The sequence below is a fragment of the Pleurodeles waltl genome, chromosome 8 (assembly GCF_031143425.1).
Source record: "Pleurodeles waltl isolate 20211129_DDA chromosome 8, aPleWal1.hap1.20221129, whole genome shotgun sequence".
NCBI lineage: Eukaryota > Metazoa > Chordata > Amphibia > Caudata > Salamandridae > Pleurodeles > Pleurodeles waltl.
Genome location: NC_090447.1, coordinates 1,505,329,779 through 1,505,350,009, shown reverse-complemented (window position 1 = coordinate 1,505,350,009; position 20,231 = coordinate 1,505,329,779). Strand labels below are relative to the sequence as shown.

Below are 20,231 nucleotides of genomic sequence, written 5' to 3'. Positions count from 1 at the left end.
CATAGGTCTAAACTCTAACTAAGGTGTGCAACTAAAAAGGCACATTAGATGTGTTTGATGGGCTGTCTGCTTCCCACTGCTTAATTTGTAAATAAAAACGTACTGGTGCCCAAAGCTCTCCTCTGAAACACGCGGCCGCTGCAATTGAATGTGCGAGCACGGAATACTGAGGCAGGGTAATCCTCAAGCCATCCTGGGCCTCGTTAATCCATTTACAGCCACTCTCTGCTCATTTAGTTCACTCTTGCAGCTTTCTGCTTGCACCCTTTGTGACGCTTTTTTGTTTTTCTCTTCCTCCATCTTTCCCAAATGTGGATTTTGCTCGCAGTAAATACTTGAGGAAGAAAAATAAGTGCCGGCCCTCAAAAATAAGTGGCGGTGCCATGCACCGGAAACCACTGGCTCAAATTAAGCACTGCTGCTTCCTTCTCTAAGCCATGGCTCAGCCTCATTACTGATTACAATTCTTGCTGAATTTTCAAGAGACCGCACGTCTGAATACCTGGGCACTGGCCGATTAACGCGGCCGTCTGAAGGACACAAGAGTGTTCTCTACCACAAATATTGGGAGCACCATATCTTTGGTGCTTCCTGGCTATACATAGCCTACGGATTGTTCTAGTTGATTAAATCTCCTGAACACTGGATTCAAGCGACATTTGGCTTATCCAAATAACAAGCGCCATCTGACTGACACCAAATAACAGACTCCAGGGACTACGACTCCTGGAGACCCCAGCCATTGCGTGTCATTTTCCCACATTGGAGCATAGGTGCTTCCATTGCAATCATCCCTGTCCTGATGATGACCCCATCCTGATTTGCCTGCATACGGGGTCGAAACGTCTACACATTTCTAAAAGAGTGGATGTGAAAAACATAAAAGAAATTTAAAGATACTCCAGGGCCTCCTGGATTGTAGGAGCCACTGGAAGATAATTTTAAACAACCACACTCTGCACTACTTGTATATATCACCGTCACTCACTTGCACTTCTGCACTTTCACTGTTCTTTTAGGAGCACCTACCTTTGCTTATAAATAGTATGACAATTTGTTATTAGAATTATATGTTAGCATAAGATTCATATGGAGATAACACCTGAAAGTATTAATAAACCTTGTTTGTTTTACATTTATGGTATAGAGAGATTTTATTAAGCTGTTTATATTCTGTGGAAGTCTAGGCTACTTTATCCTTGCACTGACCTTTATTATTATTATTGCATTTATTACCCTGGTCATGAGGGTTAGCGGACAATTGCCTCATTGCATTACTCATTAATTCTCAAGTCATCATGGTGTGCAAGGATGGCATGCGTCCTCGGAAAAAGGGTCAGTTGCAATCCTGCTAAGACTGCTGCCTCTTCTCTTTTGTTTTTGATCCTTGGCTTTTTCCTTCCTCAGGTGCCCTAACAGCCAAGAATGGGGGAGCTTTGTGACTGGTAGGCAATCCATCCATTGTATGACCGAATATCGACTACAGAAATATTTTAATACCATAATAGCGCAAGAATATTAACAACTTAAATATCGAGAAGTTAAGTATATATTGGTAAATATAGATTTACTTTCTTAATTCCACACCTACATCCCTTGAAGATACAGACATATGCAGTTGAATATAATAAATCTACACTAACCTATGTATACAACGTTGTCGATATTTAAGCAACAAGATGAAGATACCACAAAATGTAATACTCAATATTCTGGTACAATACCCCCTTATGGTGAGATTGTGGTGTGTATTAGGGCTGTGCTTGAGAGATCCATTGAAACTGTGTAGGTTATTGTGTAGGTCAGTGAATACCAGGTCAGCATAGCATTGCCCAGTGCACGTGTAGGTGTGGGGTAAAGGATATGACGCTCTGTTAGTCCAGTCTGAAAACCATACATTTGACATATTATATTTAAGGCTCCCGGTTTTATGGTATTTCTTTTTTTAACATTTCCATCTGTATTTATCCTTATTTATTTGTTGTCCATTTTATAGATACTTATCCATATTTATTATTTTGTCTTTTGAGAATAAATGGAGTTGTAAAATAGTATATTTCCACATTTATTTCACTTATAAATATACATTCGTACTTTGCTAAATGTCGCGATTTAGCAAATTAAGCAACCAAAAACAGCAAAACAAATGCCTGTCCTTAGGGAAATCTCAACCTGTTTGTTAATCTTTACATTCAGTCTATCTGCTCATCTGTTGTCCTGGAAATCACCTAAGACAGCATGAACAGTTACCCACAAGAAGCAACATTTTCTGTATTTTTCTGCTTTTAAAAAATAATATCAGATAGGAAACACATTGTTTTCTGTATGTATTTATCTGTAAAAATCAGTAAAAATGGAAAACTGGGAGCCCTATTTACATTGTATCAGCCAACTAAGGGACCAATTACAAATTGTATCCCTCCACTGCTTACATTCAAGGGACTCATTTTTTCTTTTGTTACCGGCATTTCATGTGAAGGAATTTGTTTTCCTACTCTCTGTACAGTGTGCTGCTTCTCTCGTCATAACTTCCATGATGTTCATTATCCTCAGTCCTGGACGGTCAAATCCTTCTCCTGCCCATCCGCATCTCGCTCAGATTTTTTAGTTTCTTTTTTATTCCTGCCCCTCCTTGATTGCCATTGTTGGCTGCTATTCAGTTGCTTACACCACTTCTGTCCCTCCCTCGCCTCTCTCCATCCCCATTTTTATTGAGTTTTTTTGCTTTTCACATTTTCAGAAGGTCCTGCAGCTGTAGTCTGCTAACATGCCACTCACTACTATACATAATGCTTTCACACACCTCTTCTTGTTCGAGTATGCATGGTGATGCATATATCCTCACTCTGCGGCAAGCCCTATTGGCTTTGTGAATGCTTGTTTTTGGGCTATTAACAGTGGCAAGAGGCTGTGACTGGTAGAGACATCTGTCATGTCAATACAAACCGATGTCAATGTCATGTCATTACACCTTCTGCCAGAGATGCTTAAAATCTGTTAGCTTGTTACTTTTATTATGCTGAATTTGTGGATCTATGACAAGTTTTCAATATGTAAAATCTATTTTGTTATCCTCCTGTTCTGGTAAAACAACGCCAACTCTATATTTTATTTATCACAGGTTTATGATAACTCCAACATCCTTGAATAAAATGAACTTACTACTTATCCTTCCTGTTGATAATGCAATGTTAGTTACTCTGATTAGAAATATGCATTATTTACTTGTCAATATACTCATAATGTCTGGTTAAAACTGTGGAAGCAGATATAATTTTTATTTGGTGTAAAAATACTAACTTATTGTGAGGTGGTCTCTCTGATGACTGGAAAAGTTGTTCTTTAAATGTTAATATTATAGATTTGATTATTGCAGTTGCTTTCCAACAAATATTTAAGAACTGGAAACATTCTAAAAACATCTTTTTTTAAGCATGGTATTATGGTGTATTTTACAATCATAGGCGTCATAGAGCATTTGCAAATCCTATCTCACTCTCCATCAAAGGAGAGGAACTTTAGTCACCTGTAACTACCTTTCTTAATCATTTATCTCAAATTTCTAACCTACATCAACCAGCTTCCGAAGAGGTTCCCAAGCTCCCTAGAAGTGTTCGTGTGTTAGCTTTATAGAGATTATGGACCTGATTACGAGTTCGGCAAACGGTTTTGCCCGTCCGCCGAACTTCTGACAGGGAGGTTGCCGCTACAGTGACTACCTCTCCGCAGGGCCCATTACGAGTTTCCTGCTAGGTCGGCGGGCGGAAACCTGAATTTCCACCTGCTGGCTTATCGGGAAATACCCTACAGCATTGTCTCCGGCTCGGAATCGAGCCGGCGGCAATGCTGTAAGATGCAGGAAGAACCAGCACCCTCGAAATGTTCACTGTCTGCAAAGCAAAGCCGACAGTGAACACTGCGAGGGTGCTGGCCAGGGGGGGCCCTGCACTGCCCATGCCAAGTGGATGATGTTACCGCCATGAAATCGCTAGTAGAGAACGAGGTCGTAATCCCCAGGGCAGTGCTGCCCTGGCGGATTAGGACCGCCACAACCGCCAGGATTTCTAATCCTGGCGGTGCTGGCAGTCCGACCGCAGCACTACTGCCGTGGTCATAATGTGGCGCTCAGACAGCTGCATTGGCGGTGGTCCAACTGCCACCGCGAGTCTGGCAGTCAAGTGACCACCAGACTCGTAATGACCACCTATATGTCTTAAACATTAATATATTTACTAGTAATGTTCTGGATATTTCCTTCAATTATTTAATGATTAATTATGATGTTGTATTTACCTTGTTTTCATTATGCACATCTTATTAAGCCTTTGATGCGCATGCCATTATATCAAGTTTACAGCATGCCTAAATTTCTCGTTCTCTTCTTTGCTCTCCTTTCTTTCTTTCTTTCACCCTCTTCTCTTTATGAGCTCATATCTAATGTTTTATTATTATTGTAACATTATGCATCTAAACATTTATTTTATGTTTTTCGAATGCACTGATTTTTAAAATGTTTAATTTGCTGATTTTTTCTGTATGCTTATTTACGATGCCTCTTCTGAAATAAATCTTTTTCTTAAACTTCAAAAAACCTGCTTTGTTCAAACTTTTAAGGCCAACTTTTTTTTATTATTAACCACCTCTTCTCTTTATCATACCGTCTCAGTTTTCTCCACCTTTTATAGAGGCCTGAAAGAGACCCACAGAGAGAAATTTGCTCTTGCCACCCCCATCCTTACAAGTTGTGCAATCCACTGCCCTCATGGCCTTCCCTGGATGCCTCACCCTAGAAACAAGAGAGCTTCTCCAATAAGTGGTAAACGAAAGCAAAGTAATGTTTTTTTGTGGTGCCGGGCCACCATGCGCTGCTTCTGCCCCCATGCTTTGCACTTAACTCCACTCCCTGACGTGCACTTCTTTCTGAAATCAGTGCACGCCTCTCTTAGACGGCACAAACCTCGGGCTCTTCTTTTTTCTCCAACTTGCTGGTCTGTCCCTTTCCTTCCAGGCAAGTGGATTACACACATATTAATGAAATATCATGTAGTTGCTCCAGTTATCTTGTTTTTCATTCTTCACTTTCGGTTTATTATGCTTGGTTGCATGACTGAATACTGGAATTATTGGAGGAGCAACATTCTGCAGCATCCTACTGGCACTTTGAAGGCTCATTTAATGAATAAACTGAATTTACTCGTTAAGCTCCTGATTACGACTAGGTTGGAATGCACCTGAAGTTACCGCATGGAATACCACCGATTACAGTACAGAATTCCACTTTACTCTTTAATGCGGAATTACAGATAGTAACGCAATTGTTCATGCTCTTGTAATTAAGAGTAATGTGAGAGAAAAAAATCCTACTGCAAAAGCACATTTAGGGCTACATATACAAAGATTTGATATAGCGATTGAATCGCAGTTAGGAAATCCTTATTTCAAATGTATGAAACTCTTTTGAGTTCTATTTGCGATCCATAGTGGGTCAAAAATAGACCTACCTCATGAACATTAATGAGGTAGGTCGCAATTTGTGATCCATTAGGAATCGCAGCCATCACAGGAATGGTGGCCTGCTGGGGTCAATAGATTACCATGTCTGTGATTGTTTTTAAATAAAGCAACCTCTATTTTCTTTTAAAACAAGGCCCATTTTCATTAAAGGAAAATGGGATGAGTTTAAAAAGCAAAAAAGGAAACTTAGAAGTCTCATTTTTTAAGGGTAGGTAGTGGTCTGTGAGACCACTTCCTGCTCTTAAAAAGTAAATGTTTCCCATTCTCAAAGGGGAAGGGGTCCCTTAAGGACCCTTTACCATTTGTGAATGGGTTACCACCTGATTTAAGGAATCAGTAAAGTATGAATGTTTTGCCACTGTAATTCGGTAACAAAACATTCATACATCCTTATTCAGATTCGGTATTTGGAACAAAAAAGGCCCTAAAAACGCCCCTTCCAATTACTGGATCGCAAAACCCAAATTGTAATTTGGTACAAGTTACTGAATCGCAATTTGGGCTTTGTACATATCAAAAAGCATTTCTGAGGGTTGCAAACAGACCGATTCTGTGAATCACGCCTTTTGAGACCTCAAAAATGCTTTGTACATCTAGCCCCTAGTGAGCAGCTGCTCACCCTTGCTATCACGTTCTGCTGCATTTAGAGCTATTTCTTAATATAAAATGAATCCTCGAGTCGTGTTAAATGTATAACTACTCTTCTCGCGAAATTCCACATAATCTCGCAGAATTCTTAGGCCATTCCGGGTGCTTAAGAAATATGGAATTACGTGAGTTATGCCCGCCTTTCGTTTAATGCACGCTGTAACAATCTGCTCTGAGCAGGTGGTAATAGTGGGAGAGAGAGGGGGGCAGAGGGGAGAAAGGGAAGTAGATTCATGGGATAGAGAGAAGTGTAGGCTCCCCTTGCCAAAAACAATAGCTTGTCAGGGACTGCCTGCAGCCCAAGCCTCTAAAGTGATTTTACCAATCATTTTTTCCAGCCAGGAAATTGTGTCTAGTGTTTCCACACCCAGGAAAAATGGCCTACTGTGATTGGGTGGAGCAAAATTCCACACAGGAATTCCACTCCACCAAGCTCATGGCCAAGACCAGAATATATAAGCACATGATGTTGTGCAGAAAATCAATGTGGGATGGTGAGATGCAAAGATGCCCAATACAGAAGAACTACCAGGAATTGGAGTGACAAGGCAGCAGCAGTTGATTACTTCCTTGCCAAAGTGGAAGCCACACTAGCCGCAAACATCTCCAGCTCCTTCTAAATTCTGTGTAGCTTATCAAAGAGGCGGTGACTACTGGCCCCGCTACACTCAGTGTGTCATGGAATTGGGATGCAGAAAGTGTTTCTTCTTCAGCTAATGGTAGGATGAAGGGACTCCCATTAAAGTAGTGATTGAAGCAGATTGCAAGAAGACTCCGGGTACGTTTAGTTTTGGTTGCTGAAGGCAAGAGGGACAATATCTTACAAATTGTCACTGTCTTCTTGTACACTTCTGACCCGCCTCAAGTGAAAGGATTGGATTCACCAGAGCAGATGTAAGACCCACGTTTGCGTTCCTTGCCCCATTTCTACCACCCACTGCAGATGCCTACACCACTGGCCTCAAATCCAAATGCCTGGCAGAGCACGCCCCTCAAGAAATAACCCCTTAACTGCACAGCCACGCGCATATTGTCGGTCTCTGCTAATACAACCCTCCGGAAGACATCTGCACACACAACCTTACACCGCAGGACCAGCCGTGGCTCCTTGTGTGCCCTGGTAAATACTTGCCCCTAACAGCACGAGGACATATTACATCCGTTGGAAGTCTGCAACATCACCAGCAGTGTGAGGCACTGTTGCACTAGTATTCACCCCGACCAACCCGTGCAAAACATTTCCACCGAAAACTAAAAAACATATATTTTTTACACTTTGTTGGATGCAAAACTTCCTGGCACATGTGCAATTTACGTAACCCGGCCTTGACATTTCAAGTAGCTTCCCAGTTTCTATAACTCACAAGAAAAAGCTCATTCGAGTCAACCCTTGTTGACGCTGAATCGCCCACAGATTTATAAAGTTGTTTCCGATTGACACAAGGCAATAGCAGAATGTAAATATCTGAACCTGACACTTTCTGGTTCTTGTGATATCTCTAGTTGTACCATAGCTCCTTTCCTACCCGCAAGAGATGGTAAAACCTATCGCGTCATTGCTTTTCTTACCGTAACCTTCGAAGCAAGTGAACTGTCCACAGCTCTATGGAATGAAGGGTACTGTTGTCCTACCTTCTGGGTTTTCCAGTGCCTTGGTGCTGGTGGCCTCGGTGGGCTCATCCTTTACATTCTGGCTCTTAGTTGACGATGAGACGCTCTCCTCTGATCCTGTGATCCCATTCTCTCCAGCCTCTTCTGAATCAGTTTCCTCCAGCTCAGGGGACGGCAACTCTTCTAGACTAGATAGGAAAGGCTTGTCTTTTGTGGGGGCTCTGCACGGGGTGCTGTTGCTGCTGATAACCGCTGACACCCTCAATGGCACCGACACAGCAAATGGCTCAGAAATGTTCATGGCCTTCCGCTGGTGACGGGGTGAGGCTTCAAGCGGGAAGAGGCTACCTGGGAAGTTAGATTTGGCTGAACCATCATTGGCGGCGTAGAACATTCGTCGCATTTTTGGTGAGGTCTGTTCAGACTCTGAGTCTTCGCCCACCCGAAAAACTTTAAGCTGCTCCGGAGGAAGCCTAGGCTGGGGCGAAATTGAGTTCGCCTTTTCTTCTCTGGTTTCCGGGCCTGCGGCAGCTCCTGGTGACCCGTCCTGATCCCATTCGTTCTCGTGTTTGCTGAGGTCGAAGGTACTGCCGGTTCCAGCATTGCGGGACTTCAACACAGGGATAAAAAATCCACCGGTGGCCACGGATCTTTTGAAGCGGCTCATCTTTTCTTCTTCTATCCAAGGAAGAAAAACATGTATTTTAAAGATCTAGCAATATTCAATTTACAGTAACCATATCTGCAAGCCTGTTTTTAGCTGTGCACTTTCTCATTTCTGATCTGATAACAACATATGCTATTTTCTATTACTAATTATTGAATTAAATTTAGGTAACATTTGAATGGTATTCTGTACACATTTCTCCAGAACATGGTTTATAAGCATCATTCCCAGTAAAATGTATCCTATCCTTAACGTCCCTTATTACTTAATGAGTTTTGTCTGAGTAGAAGCCCAAAATATTATAATCACGTAATTCTGCTAACTCAAAACTAGCTGAACTAAGCATATCCCAGGCCTTTAAACCCAAAGGGAATGTTATATGACAACATTTGAGACTGCTGATGCATGGTTGCCTTTTGTGATAGGTTATCCAAGTGACTTAAAATGGGGCAAAGAAGGGCTCACCTTGAGTAACAACTAGCTCAAGTAATGCACTGGACTCATGTACATATGTAAATTTGTGTACCTTCGGGCAGAGACAGTACCTATGACTATGATGTCTTTTCAGCAAATATTTGTGGATCACATTCACCCACCATCGGTTGGTGCCCTGTTTTGAGCAAAATAATTTCACAGGGCTGTCCGAAATGGCAAACAAATTCTCACAAGTGTTTTATAAAATGTTAAATACTGCAAACAGGATACAAAAGTTGAAGTGTTCTGTGCACACTTTCCAACAAATACTCACGGTTGATTTGCAGCGCTGCTTTTCGATTTAGCTCAAATAGACATATGACGGGTAACAAAAGTCAAGTGAAATCATCGTGTGAGGATTTTCCAGATGTTATCTACTGTCCTGTTTTTTAGAATTACTCCTAATTGTACAACTGAAAAATGTTTGGAATCACCCTGCCAAAATATGCAAGGGACTGAGGGGCATATTTATACTCCGTTTGCGCCGAATTTGCGTCGTTTTTTTCGACGCAAATTCGATGCAAAACTAACTCCATATTTATACTTTGGCGTTAGACGCGTCTAGCGCCAAAGTTCATGGAGTTAGCGTAATTTTTTTGCGTGAACACCTTCCTTGCGTTAATGAGATGCAAGGTAGGCGTTCCCGTCTTAAAAAATGACTCCCAGGCATGTGCGTGGTATTTATACTCCCGGGCAAAAATCACGCCCGGGAGTGGGCGGGGCAAAAAAACCCGCATTTGCGCCTCTTTTTAACGCCTGGGTCAGGGCAGGCGTTAAGGGACCTGTGGGCTCAGAATGAGCCCAGAGGTGCCCTCCCCTGCCCCCAGGGACACCCCCTGCCACCCTTGCCCACCCCAGGAGGACACCCAAGGATGGAGGGACCCATCCCAGGGAAGAAAAGGTAAGTTGTGGTAAGTATTTTTTTATTTTATTTTTTGTGGCATAGGGGGGCCTGATTTGTGCCCCCCTACATGCCACTAAGCCCAATGACCATGCCCAGGGGACATAAGTCACCTGGGCATGGCCATTGGGCAAGGGGGCATGACTCCTGTCTTTGCTAAGACAGGAGTCATGTTAATGGCGTCTGGGCGCCCCAAAAAAATGGCGCAAATCGGGTTAAGACGATTTTTTTGCCTCAGCCTGACTTGCCCCATTTTGGGACGCCCAAACGCCATTTTTCCCTACGCCGGCGCTGCCTGGTGTACATCGTTTTTTTTCACGCACACCTGGCAGCGCCGGTCGGCTAACGCCGGGTAACGCCATTCAATAAATACGGCGCCCGCATGGCGCTTCAGAATGGCGTTAGCCGGCGCTAATTTTTTGGGCGCAAAACTGCGTTAGCGCAGTTTTGCGTCAAAAAGTATAAATATGGGCCTGAATACGTAATCAAATAAATTTTGGCCAATAAACGATGTTTATTTTATTTCGTCACATTATCATATCATGTTGGAATCTGGTCCTATGTCATGTGTGACACACTGTCCCAGTCCTGGGCTTTTGGTGAAAAACACGTTCCAAGCTCATGCCTTGACATCTGGTAAGCACAAGTAATTGGCTTTGCACCTCGAAGTCTGATCAGTGCGAAGACTTGGCGTAACGGGCCAAGACCTTGTGCCGACAGGACTTTGAGACGCAAGCTTTCTGCATAAATATGTACCAAACTGTATTAAGATGTGGACATTTGTTAAAGTATCAAAATCAAAAGAATACCTCTCTGCTCAGAGAGGGAGTACATGGAATTTTTCTGGGTAGATCTGGGGCATTTGTCTCATACTGACACATCATACATCCAGCCTGGTAGACTTTGGCCAAATTTTCCAATTTAGTGCAAATTTGAATATAATGCTTTGCTCTTTCACTTATGTGGAATCTGCATAAAATCTCCTGTCCCAGAGGTGAAGCTCCTTCATGGCAGTAATTCTGTATTCCGCAACATTGAACCGATCTTTGCATCAGGAAGGAAAAGTAATTTTATGGGTATTCCCCGGGGGTATTTACATTACTGTTACTCCATTACAATTATTTCAACCCTATTTTTTCGACCCATATCGTTACTTCAAATTTATTACTTTGGTATACTATTACTTTGACATTTAAATCAAGTATTTAGGAGGTTTGTAAGCTAAAAGTAAAAACAAAATAAAATAATGTAACATCAGGAAATAAACATAATAATGCAATAAAAGACTTGTAAAGGTTGTGATCTAGCTTACTACTTAAGCCAAAAAACGTTTATTTAAATTCAAAACAACATGGCACAGTCTGTGTCACAAAACATTGTAAGTTAATCTTAAATTTAAGCTGGTCTATTTAATATTAATGTAATTGATTTATAATATTGCTTATAGTACCCTTCATGAATTCATTTTTGTTTTATTAATTGCATTTATATAATATCTTGAAATATTTTAGTTGGGGTTGCCTATTTTTTAATTTAATGTGTCAGGGTAAAGTTTCGATTATAGCTAGAGGCACTCTCTTTTAAAATTGTATTTAATGAATATTATACTAATGAATTATTTAACATTTGTTAGGGTCGAGGTTAGGATTAGGTTAAGGCTAATATTTGTGCACACCCAACTGACAGCTTGTAGCTGGTGGTAACTGTGAGGGTGAATTAGAACAAAACAGAAATAACATGTGCAAGACAGGTGCAGATACTGTTCAGGCAAGGTTTTCCCCATTTTTGATGCATATGTTAAATTGGAAAGAAAAACAACAAGCACTGGCAAAGCCAAAATACGGATTATGAGAAACCTTTTGCCTTTGCCAATGATTTTACATGTTGTACAGCAGTTGAGCTATTGCGAAGAATGGGTTGATTGTTATTAAAAATAAAATGTGATGTGATGTGGCCAGCATGTCCCCGTGCATCAGTGAGGTTGTTATATTTATACCCGAGGCCCTCAGCAAAAGCCTTAAAGGAATTGCTACCTGTTCAAAATTTCCCACACCCGTCGTAGAGCGCCTAGAAGCAACTTCGGAGTCAGTGCGATATAAAGATGAGCCCATAAATAGGCTGAATTTTCTACATGCTCATGCGTCAGTTCGAGGTTAACCCGTGTGACTGAATGAATGGAGTTGTAAAGAGCATCAACGCAACCCCAACAGAATGACTTCATTGGCATTGTGAAGTGATGGCACAGGTAAAACAAATATAGTAATACAAAAATAAAAGCTAACAGTAGGCAGGTGGGGAAGTCCAAAAGGGTAGAATTCCAGATAATTGTGGTATATTTTATTTAATAGTAAAAATAAAAATGCAGTTAAATAAACCTACCAACACTTGAGGTGCTGGGTAGCCAGGAGGAGGGCAGGTCAGCACTCTCTTTTCCCTCCCAAGTGCTCTTTACTAGAGGGGCAGTGTTCCTTTAAGGGTTAAACTTGAGAGGCTGTTTGTTCAACAATCAGTGCGGCGGGGAGACGCCAGTGTGTCTAGACTAGCACATGGTGGGGGACAGCCAATGGCTCCAGCGAAGAAGTAGGAGACATGTGTGTGTCTCAAAGTGTGTGTGTGTGATTCACAAGATCAAAAGACGAGACCTGCACACGCAGCCTCAAGCTGGTGACAAAATGGCCTGCAGATGTTCCTACATTGCCTAAAAGGAAGCAACCTGTAAGCCATTGTCGACGAAGGTCAAAGCATTTTATTTCTCTCGTGCTACACCTCAACACAAATGCATATAGCTGAGTGTCACACATGCACACAAATGCACAACAAATGCAGGCATAGAGAGAGCCTGCAAACGATACACTCTGATGGAGTGCTAAACTTCAAGATAAACAAGCATTTGCAATGCAACAGGTCTCGCATTTGCTCGATTTAGATCTATTAGTGTTGTAAACTCCTAACTGGACTTTTCTTGCCACATAAATTGAAAGAAAAAACCGAGCGCGATCGCACTATGTGAATCCCAGCGCGATCACACTGAAATTGACAATTTAAAAAGCAAGCGCGATTGCGCTATGTAAAACCCAGTGCAATCGCGCTGCGTGGCAAATAAAAAGATAACGTAGTGCAGAAACCAGGCTGAAAACATGGAGCCTTGTATGTTTTCAGTAGTTGCCCGGTGCGCTCGAGACGGGCTAAACACCGGAAAAGGTATGATGTATGCATGCCTTTCACTAATGAAATCAAGCGGATTATAAAAGGCAAGCCCAGGAACCAATGAAAGTGAAAGGCATGACATGGGCGTGGTTAAAAGCCCAAAGAGAGATTACAACAGAGACGGAGCGCTTGTGCGCTCGACCCTAAAAAAGTACCTTTGCAGCCCAGTGGAGTAACAAAAAGTGAGGGGGCCCCTGCAACATATGCTGTAGAGCCCCCCACACTCACATCAGTAGGGGCTGAGGCAGCCTCCTCTAGTATGGGCTAGCCTGGGGGCCCCTGCACTGCAGGGGCTGTGGGGGCCTATGTTACACCCCTGTTGCAGGCACACAGACACTGGCCGCCAGAAGCAGTACTTGGTCTAGGCTCCATGGCAGGACAACAGAGGCAAGGAGGGGGCACTGACTAAACAAGAGAGTCATGGGAGACTTTGTGGGAACCAGCCAATGGTAAGTAAAGTCAGGAGGGAGCCACGTGGGGGCAAGCCGATGGTAGGTAAAATGATGTAGGAGCCACATGGGAGCCAGCCAATGGTTAGTACAGGAAAGTAAGGGAAGGGTTTTAAGCCCCTTTTAAGATTTTGTTTTAAATAAAGATATAAAAAAAAAATTGCAAGCACAGCACAAGAGCTGTGCAAGTGAAACCTAAAAAGGACACCCAACACAAAAGAATAGAAATGAAGGTTGCACCAGGAAATGTTGTACTGATTTTGTACGAGAGTCTTAATGAGACAACATCTAAAGCTTCCCCCACAAAAACCCCATCCACCTGGTCTGTTCTTACCTTCTGCGGGCAGAGAGCACAGAGAGTCCATACTTTTTGCTGGCCGAATGGTGGCTTTTTCTGAGGAAATAAGGAATCCACGATTAGTAAACAAACAAAAGGTAGCCACTCAGAACAGAAATGAAAGAGGTCCACTGACGCCAATGCGACTGCGTGATAGAGTTGTGGGCTAACTCACTAATAATACCACCAATTGTTCTCTCACTCTAGAAATGTGCTCAGCATTCATTTACTAAAGCACAAGGACCTCAGGGGTTATTGTGAAAAGGAGCAAAGCCTACAGCAGAGAAGCTTCAGCCCACTTTTTCCCACCCTCACAACCCCCTGAGTGTACACAGCATGTGACCCACAGCAACACATACTAGAGACATGCAATTATTCTATGAAAACCTCTTTCTTTATGAATCATCTCAGCATTGCAGAGTTGATGTTGTTCGGGATACATTTAGGGTTATTTGAAGACTTAAGGTTTTGATAAAATGAAGGGTTAGTCTTATGAGGTTCAGGTTAAGGATAGCATGAGGCTTCGGGCTGAGGACTTTGTTGGTTTATGGGTTAGGGAAATGGTCAGAATTAGTTTAGTGTAAGTGTTGGTGTTAAGTTAGGGGTTAGGGTTTTGTTTATGTTATAAGCTGAGGTAGGGTTATGGTCATGGTTTGTGTTAGGTCTGCTGCTCTGGCTAGTGTGAGGGATCTGGAGGTGTTAAGTGTCTGAAACATGGTTTAGTTAAAGGGTAAATCTTGGCGTTAAATTAAAAGTGTTGTCAAGGATTTTGTTAATTCTTATATAGTTTATGATGCTTTCTTAATAATTGCTATTAGAATGTTAAACTGTTTATCCTTCTGTTTTATTAGGGGTAGGTTTTACATTATGAACTCTGTAAAATACGACAAGAAGGGGTTTTCGATGGAGAATTTCACAATAAACACCACAGGGTGGGGCTTTTCACTGGGAGCTCTTCTTACAAATATTTCCTGTCTAGGAAAGTCTAGATATATAGAGTTTTCAGTATGTGCCTTTGTAATTATAGGCATAGCATTCAGCTGCATGTGAATTAAGGCTTCTGCTGGAGATGAGTTATTAAATGTTGGGTGTGCTGTCTAGAGTTTTGAGTTCCTAACCCACACCACCTTACAGTGCTCTGCATGCTACCCTGAGGGACAAGTGTTTAGTTTGGATCCAGTAGTGGGCTAGCCCCAGGGCTGTGGCTCTGGACCTTTGCTGATCTTTTTTGCAGGCGTTTGATTGGTCAGCAATTGACTCAGCCGTCTTTAAAGAGGTTGTATTGCTCATGACTGACAGCTGACATTCTTAAGGCAGACCCTCTGCAAATACATAGTCTGATTCCAAGACAAATACAGTAGGACTTGAGCTTTTACGTTGTGAACTCTGTGATAAACACAATAGGAAGGGGTCTTACAATGTGACAACCACTCTAGGAAGGACACCTTCTTATAGGACACCCAACACAGATCTATAGTTTGGTGCACTCTCATAGGAAAAACTGTACTAGGTTGAAGTTCTTGTCTCTGGCTCTTAGTGGCCAGGTAGTGCTCTACAGTAAGATAAGAGGCCATTGGTCTTCGACACAGGGCCAGTAGTTATGTATGTGATGTTAGGGAATGGGCCAGAGCAAGAAGGGACTTGAGGTCCACTGAGAGGTGGCAGGGAAGCAAAGGAGGTGGAATGTACAAGGGATGAGAAATACTTTATCAACAAGCTACACTGATCTGATGTCTCCTTGCCATGGTACTGGTTGGAGCAGTCTACACAGCATGAAAAAGCTGGGGGTGTGGGGTTAGTGGAATAATTAAAAACTTAGAGCTTGATTTAAAGTTTTGCTGGCAGGATATCCAGCCACAAGTGTTGTGAATTCAAGTTGTCTGCCACACTGGCAGTTAAATATCTGCTGCATCTAATGTTCGCTGCCATGACGGTGGAGGTTTCTCCATCCTACCTGGTGTCCCTCGCATTAAAGGAGCCGATTTGGGGCAGACCTTTAGTTTAAAATGCTGCCAATGTCAGTGTAAGATGGTGGTATTTTAGTCATTTAACTTGGACAGTGAAAATCTGCCTGTAAAGCTGGGGGGTGCATAGTCGTACCCACAAATGATGTCTCACTAACAAGCTGAAAGGTTTTCCCAACATGTCAGGATGCAAACAACACCCTTTGCTCAAAAGGTCTCACTCTCTCCATAGCCGTCTTCCATGCTGTCAACCTCGCGATAAGGGATATGCCCCATAGAAGAACCGCACGATCTATGGCAGATTTAGTGCTTAGTGGAAAATAGAGGTGCTTCCACCTGCAAGAACTTCACCATCTATGAAGCTCTAAATTGGGCAACTACATCACCAGCGGCACAGGCGGACGATCCAACTTTTTACAGCAGATTCTACATTGTAGTCTTCCTCTAATCAGGACTGAGTAGCATCCTTTCAGATGTCCTTCAGCATCTGTTTTTAGTAACCATCAAGTTCCTTATGGCTTGTACCAGCTTCCACTGTTTCTTTGCTCAAATATTTGGCATGATTATGGTACTCATCATGTTTCCATACTGATATGTTTGGTGGATAATTCCACACGACAAATAGTGCAGAAGCAGCAATTTTTAAATTCTGGCTGGTCTTTGTAACCTTCTGTGATGTATGTTATTTTTAGCAGTTAAAAAGTTAACCCAAACTTTTAAAAAATCATGAGACTTGAGAAATTCATGAGAAAAGTTAAGCTGGAAATATAATGGACAGAAAACAAATTTACTCAATTTAAGGCGTGGGCAAGTGAATAGAGCACACACGCAAAAGCTGAAAATCAGCTCCTGCAGGACGCACCTTCAAGAGGCGTGATTCTTCAAAAACATAAATTCTCAGAGAAGTCTCAAAAAAAGCTCCAAGAAAGTCTTGTTCTTACCTGACATCTTCTGGCCTCTCACAAACACACTCCCTTTGCGGCTGAGGTTGGACTTGGAGTCGGCCCCGGAGCGGCCAAGGTTGAATATCGACTTCCATTTCTTAGACTTGGTGGACAATTTCCTCCTAACAAACAGAAATGACAAAAGATCTGTCTTGCGTGTTCTCACTAATGTTAATTTTGTATCATGGCACCATGCTTTTGTTCCCAATGTTCTTGGCATAGCTTTAGTTTGTAAAATGTAATGCCCTTTTGCAGTTAGCACTTTGGCTAAAAACACTCTGTAGATTTAATAAATAAACAATACATAAATGTCACTGGGCTGTTGTTTCTGGAGCAAGTGCTAACACAGGTCTGAGACTCTGCTGAGGCACATTCTTCTCTTGTCACTGGGGTCAATCAGTATTAACTTTCTGAGCTGTGGTCCATGTCTTCAAAGGTCTACTTTGAGGTGATTGTGCAGGATTGAGTGACCCATGGTGAACCCTGGTGTACTGGTTCAAAATGCCCTGCTCTTCCAGATTGTGTTTTTTTATATGTATATTTATTTATTTATGTAAGTTTTTAGAAGTACTACATCCGGTTGAAAAGCCACCTAAGAAGACTATGAAACTGAGCATTACAAAGCGTGACGGTAAGTCTTATTGAAAGACGAAAGTGTTGGGAAGATGATGGTAAAGCTTGAGCACAAGGAGATACCAAAACAGAGACACTTTGGGGACCAACACTCCTGATGGGAAAGAAGAGTGATGGGCGACCATTCAAGGAAGTAGGCTGGATGAATAATGAGCCAAGAGGAACTTCAAGCAAGATCCAAGCTGTTCCGAACCAAAAGCAACATGGTGAGTTTCCACTTCATACCAGGGGGCGTATTTACAAGCCCTGTGGTGCCGGGCAGTGCAGCACTTGACCTTGCTGCACCTCCCTGCACTACAGGGAAAGGGCAGAAATGCACTGTATCTACAAGATACGGAGCATTTCTGTCCTCTCCCCCTGCGCTTTTGCAAAACAGGCTGCTTAGCGCCGATGCTGGCACCCTTGCACCATGGTGCAAGGATGCCTGCATTGCAGACAGGATTGTTTCTGTGCAGGAAGGACCACCTTCCTGCACAAAGAGTCCATAGAGTTTTTTTTACTCCTTCTGTGTGTAATGCAGAATGCAGCACATAGAGAAAGAGGAAAGGACAAGGAGAAATAAAGAAATGTGTCAAAATCTGTGGGTGTTTTGTGGGAACACCCACACAAAGCCCATGGAAAACTTCTCAAGGCAGAGTAACACAACAAAGTGATTTTTGCTGTGTTGCGTTATTCCAGATTTATGAAGCCACGGAAGGCCAACTTATGGTGACCTAGCGTGGCTTCATAAATCTGCCTTAGGAGTTGCGTCGCTCTTGCACTACATTACGTGGTGCAAGAGCGACGCAACCAGGGTCGTAAATATGACCCCAATTTTTTACAATAGTGGTTTCGTACAGCTGTATGATGAATTAGTTACTGGACTGACTAGCCAGGGCTCCCAATAGCTGCACATTGATATTTTTCACCAAACTTACAGATAAAAATGTCACATTAATAAATTCTAAGTCTGCCTTTTGCTGCAATTTCTGTCACATTTATCTTAATGGTGTCTGTATACGACTTTAATTTTATTGATACTTTATATCACCCGATCATAATTAGGGGCAACTGCTTTGTCGCTGCAACTGGCCTGTTAGACTATGTAGCAGTGAGGAGCAAATTTGAGGGATCGTTCTGAATTTGTCTAGAGTGGTCACTGTTTTTAACCAAGAAACTCAGACTAAAGCCAAATTAAGTGAATAGAAAGGTGCACAAATCCACTGGTTGTGAACCAGGGTAAAGATAGAACAGAGCCAAACTGAAACAAAAGTACAATTGGAGCTGCAAAAAGCCATCTGGTAATTCCATGTTTACTACGATATTACAATGGTTTATATTACAAAAACAAAACGATTGTGTGTGTGTGTGTGTGTGTGTGTGTATATATATGTTTATTCACTTAAAAAAACAAAGGTTACAGGGATGGTATAGTTAGCTTCTGAATTTACTCGCACAAAACCACAGAAATTCAGCAGTTATTTAGTGTTATTTCAAGTAACAGCTGGAACCGCCCAATAACAAGCCATGCACAGTTTTTTCTTCAATAATTTAACTTCTAATGTTTCATTGATATTTTTATTGATGTTATAAAAGTTTTCATGAGTGCTGTAATATCTGGGGTAATTTGCAGTGCATGGCAAGTGCGCCAGTTATAGTTACCTTAGGCCGCAAGTTATAATTACTTGAAATAACTCCAACTATAACTGCTGAATTTCTATGGTGAAAAAGAAAAGGCTCCCACCATCTTGAACCTGATCATGGACCTGGCCTGAGTGAGTCCTGACCCTCTAAGTAGTGCCCTTCTAGTCCTAGTCCCTTGGAAGTGATGCTAAAGGTGCCCAGATAGCCCAAATCCAGACCTTTAGACTTGGACAACTATCAGTCAAAACGTTATCTGAGAACCAAGAGAAGGCCAGGACCTAACTGCTCGTCAATCTGCCCAAGGTGCATAGCTGGTCAGCCTGACTTTGAGGTAGATCCTGGTATTTTCTTCTCCACAGCAACAAATCCTGTTCAGCAAATCTGGTTCAGCGACTCGTTGCAGAAGCGGTATCCCGCCTCGTGAAGCCCTAGTTGGCTAAAATCTGCAACCTTGTCCTGGTGGAGATTTTCAACTTTCAATAAATAGATGCCTCCTCCTTGGACACTGCTGGTTGCCTTACCCCACTGAAATTTACTTTCTCAGACATTTTCTACAAAAATTCTTTTAAGTACAAGGGTACGTGGAGACCAGGCCCAATCCACTTTCTGTGTCCGAACTGCACTCCATTGTGGTCTCCTATGACTTTCAACTTTGTTCTGGTCTTGTGTACCTAGATATAGGTGGTTGGGCTTTGATCTTTTAGGCATGATTTTTCATTTTAATCTTTAAGAATTCATAACTCCGGTTCTACTGATTGGATTTTTATTGTTTTAGTGTCAAATAATTTACTAAATTTTACTCTATTTTTATTTTTCTAAGTTAGTGTGGGATTTTTCTTGTGTTGTGGCGAATTAAGTGCTGGAGAAATACTCTACAAACGGTCTCTAATTTAAGGCTGCTTAAGTTAAGACTGCTTTTGTGCAAAGCTACAAGAGGGTTAGGCACAAGTTAATTTAGTGACTTGTTGTGGTTCACTCTGACAAGGATTGTGGCTGTTGCTTGAGAAGGGATCCCACACCCCTCAACCAACCACCACATTTCTAACAATAATCCTCTCAAAATTGCTGGCCTCACAAAGATCTTTGCACCAGACATCTTTTTTGTAACAATTCTTTACTGAATTTTGAAACAAGCTGAGAGCTTGCAAATAGACATCGCAGTTCACATCGTAACACTGTCAATAATAATCAACCCTAACTGGAAAGATTAAGAAACAAGGGAACAGGTAGACTGGACCTGCCCCACCTACTATTTTGCT

The 20,231-nt window shown here is 42.1% G+C and overlaps 1 protein-coding gene across 1 annotated transcript in view; it reads right to left on the bottom strand.

Moving 5' to 3' along the window:
* ARHGAP31 (Rho GTPase activating protein 31) overlaps positions 1-20,231 on the bottom strand; it is a 411,862-nt gene that overhangs the window by 29,434 nt on the left and 362,197 nt on the right. The window contains exons 8-10 of the mRNA XM_069202778.1: positions 16,714-16,838; positions 13,806-13,865; positions 7,795-8,451 (exon numbers count right to left, since the gene is read on the bottom strand). Coding sequence (XP_069058879.1) covers positions 7,795-8,451; positions 13,806-13,865; positions 16,714-16,838 — 842 coding nt within the window. The remainder of the gene's footprint in view (positions 1-7,794; positions 8,452-13,805; positions 13,866-16,713; positions 16,839-20,231) is intronic.